The sequence below is a fragment of the Eimeria mitis genome, genomic scaffold (assembly GCF_000499745.2).
Source record: "Eimeria mitis Houghton genomic scaffold, Emh_scaff2168, whole genome shotgun sequence".
Lineage (NCBI taxonomy): Eukaryota > Apicomplexa > Conoidasida > Eucoccidiorida > Eimeriidae > Eimeria > Eimeria mitis.
Genome location: NW_013570494.1, coordinates 1 through 2,988, shown reverse-complemented (window position 1 = coordinate 2,988; position 2,988 = coordinate 1). Strand labels below are relative to the sequence as shown.

Here is a 2,988-nt window from a genome sequence, read left to right as displayed (position 1 = left end):
CCTGCAGCTGCCGAAGACCCTTTTAGAGAGGGCGAAGATGTGCTCCTAAAGGCATTCAGTCCGCCGCTGCAACCGCGCAGACTGCTGCTGCTGCTGCTGCTGTATTCTGCAGCAGCAGCAGCAGCAGCAGCAACAGCAGCAGCAGCAACAGCAGCTGCAGCAGTAGCAGCTGCAGCACCAGCTGCAGCAGCAGCAGCGCTCGTGGGATTTTCAGCTGCAGCGTGGAGGCCTGTTTGGAGGTGTAAGGCGGACTACGGGAAATGCGACCAAGACGTGCACGGCGTTGGCAGCAGAGTTTATTCCTCTCTTTACATATAATACTATTTGCATGCACGAATGGAAGGGGAATTAAACGAAGAGAACGGCGGCGGCTGCCTCCTGCTTGCTGTTGCTGTGGCGGCACTGTCTTTGTGGGTCTCAGCCCCGCACACCTCACCGAACGACAGATGTAAAATGCATTCCTTTGCATATGTGTGCTGTCGCGTTGTCAGCTGTGAGGCAGCTTAGGTATTTCATTTGATTATTCCAGCCGTCTTCTCTTTCTATCTCAGTGGGAATTCGTTGTTCGGAACGCCATATGTGTTTCTCACAGCAGCACTACTCTGCTGCTGCTGCTGCTGCTGCTACACTACAGCAGCAGCAGCAGCTTTCCTCAATTCGTTCTGAAGGCCACTGAGCACTTGTTGTGCTTTCTGTTGCCTCACTAAGACAATGCCCCGACACTTGGACTCTTTCCCGAACGCGCTGTGAGCAGCTGAGGTGTATAGACAGCTCAACTCTTGCCGCCATTCGCCCTTCGTTGCTTGTTGCTGTCGTTTGACTTAGGATTAGAGCTCCAATACAGACAAAAAAGCAGGAATTTCTAGTGTAACTAGGCTGAGAAGAGAGTTTGCTGTACCTAATTAAGCACCGCTAGTCGACTACAGTTGCTGCAACTTTCTGTAGATTGGTAAAACCGCTGACAGGCAGCAAATTAAAAGGTTTGTGGCGTACGAAACGACAGTTCCCGCCAGCGGCCGGGCTCCCACCGGGCTGTAAGCATGTATCCAGCCCTTGCGGTGTGCGAGCACAGCGATAGGCTGCGATATGCGTTTGTTACAATGTTGTATTTCTATGCAAGGTGTGCCATGCTTGAGCACACAGACATACTAATTGGCGTCGCATGCACGCACACACGCTTCCGGCAGCGCGAACTGTCGGTTCGGGGGGCCGTTTAAAATAGCTAAAGCACTAAAGCAATTTCAATTATTTATTTTATTTTTACTTCATCGCTCGAGAAACTCCCGTAGCGACACCCAGAGTGGCCAAGAAAGTCAAAATGCAGAGACCAATGGTCCCGACTACACGAACAAAGACGTCTTTACCAGGAAGCTTTCCCATCTCAGGGACCGGGAAGTACTCCACTTCGGGCATTTCGCTGAGGTAGTTGAACTGGTCGATCTGAAAANAAGCACGAATCAAACGCTATAATGTTAGAAACTGTGCGGAACTGTTAATTTGTTCATCATCTTCTGCCTTGGCTTAGGTTTCTGTAGACGTGAACAGCGTGGAGTACGCGTTGTTATGGCGGCTTACGGTGGATCTCTCAGGCCTGCTCTTGAGCGGCTGTTTGTGCTCATAAAGTGTTTCTCCGTTTGCTCCGTTGATGAACTTCGTTACAAGCCCCTCAGCTGTCATCTCAAAGAGACAGAAACCTCTGTTGCCGCTGAAGAATTTAGAGCCTGAAGATGTTACGAGGGCCGAGCTGCCGGAGAGAGAGCCCGTACCGCAGTTGATGTAGGAAATGTCATCCTCCTACACAAATCACAAACACCAAGGAAATGCGTGCTCATTGCACGGTAAGAAAAAGGCTTTGGAGACCAGACGCAGCTCGCGCCGCGCTAAAGCGAACGAAATATCATGCATATATTGCGTAAAAGGGGCATAAGAGAGATAGCTGGCTTACCTCAATGACTTCCATGTCCCGATCGTATCCAGAAATGTACGCGTCAACGTCAGCTTTCTTCAGGAGGGGCTGCAGGTAGTATTGCAGCGTGGAATCGCCCTTGGAGGATCCGCTGCTGTATATGGGTCTGTTGCCAACGACAATGATATAATCGAATACCTTTGGAGCGATTTCAAGTGTTCTTTCGAGGTCTTTCCACGCCTTCTCCGTCACGTTGCCGAAGGGGAAGGCAGAGGAAAGCACCCAGGTGTCAACGAACACCATACCTACGCTCATGTCTTTATGGCCGGAGCTGATAAAGGTGCTTCCTGCACAAATTAAGCACGTTCATGTTCAATACGAGCCAGTCAGAAGAGTAGCAGATGCAGAAAAACTTTAAGTATAAACTAAGCAGCTGAAATCTGAGTTGCTGCAATGCAAACAACAGCTGCAGCTGCAGCAGCTGCAACCCACGAATCAAAATAACGCATGAACAAGCACTTACCAGTGTTGGCAGCGAAGTGGACAGCGTAATGATACCACCAGTTAGGCAGAGTCCATTTGGGGGTGTTGGAGAGAACTTCAGCTTCGGAGCTATCTCCATAGACAAGGTCTGTTCGGTCATGCATGGCCGTGTAGTTGCCGGCCCAGTCATCAGCGCCAAGCACTGTCAAGAATGGCATTTTCAAAGAACCGCTCTCGTCAGAGTAGACGTTTTCAAATAATTCCTCCCACTTGGAGTCGCTCGCGCCGGACACCCCATTAGGAAAGTTGCTGCCCGGGCTGACTAGGAAACTGATGCGGTTTTCAGTTGCGGCCTTCTTGAGGGTTTCCGCGACTTCTTTCTGCCCAGTGGTGTCATATCCGTAGTTTCCAAGTGCTGCAAAACGCAGCTGGCCAAGAACAGAGGGAATTTCCCCAAATATGACCAACATCGTAGCCGCCAGGGCCAACCAGCGAACGCACGGGCTCGCGGACAGCGGAGTAGAACGAGCCATTGTGGTGCGTTTTTCGATACTTGAAACGAGCCGCTGCAAAAAATTTCCCTCTTGTTTTATCTGGGG

At 50.6% G+C, this 2,988-nt stretch overlaps 2 protein-coding genes across 2 annotated transcripts in view; one reads left to right on the top strand and one right to left on the bottom strand.

Annotated features, from left to right (window-relative positions):
• EMH_0049700 (uncharacterized protein) overlaps positions 1-318 on the top strand; it is a gene marked incomplete at both ends in the record, with an annotated part of 5,050 nt that extends 4,732 nt beyond the window's left edge. Inside the window, one exon of the mRNA XM_013496557.1 lies at positions 3-318. Coding sequence (XP_013352011.1) covers positions 3-318 — 316 coding nt within the window. The remainder of the gene's footprint in view (positions 1-2) is intronic.
• A 942-nt stretch (positions 319-1,260) lies between these two features.
• EMH_0049670 (acid phosphatase, putative) lies at positions 1,261-2,922 on the bottom strand (the record flags this gene model as incomplete). The annotated part of the gene is made up of 4 exons (XM_013496556.1): positions 1,261-1,440; positions 1,576-1,794; positions 1,946-2,253; positions 2,430-2,922. 4 exons carry the CDS (start codon positions 2,920-2,922, stop codon positions 1,261-1,263), a joined length of 1,200 nt encoding a protein of 399 aa, XP_013352010.1.
• Between the last annotated feature and the right edge of the window lie 66 nt (positions 2,923-2,988).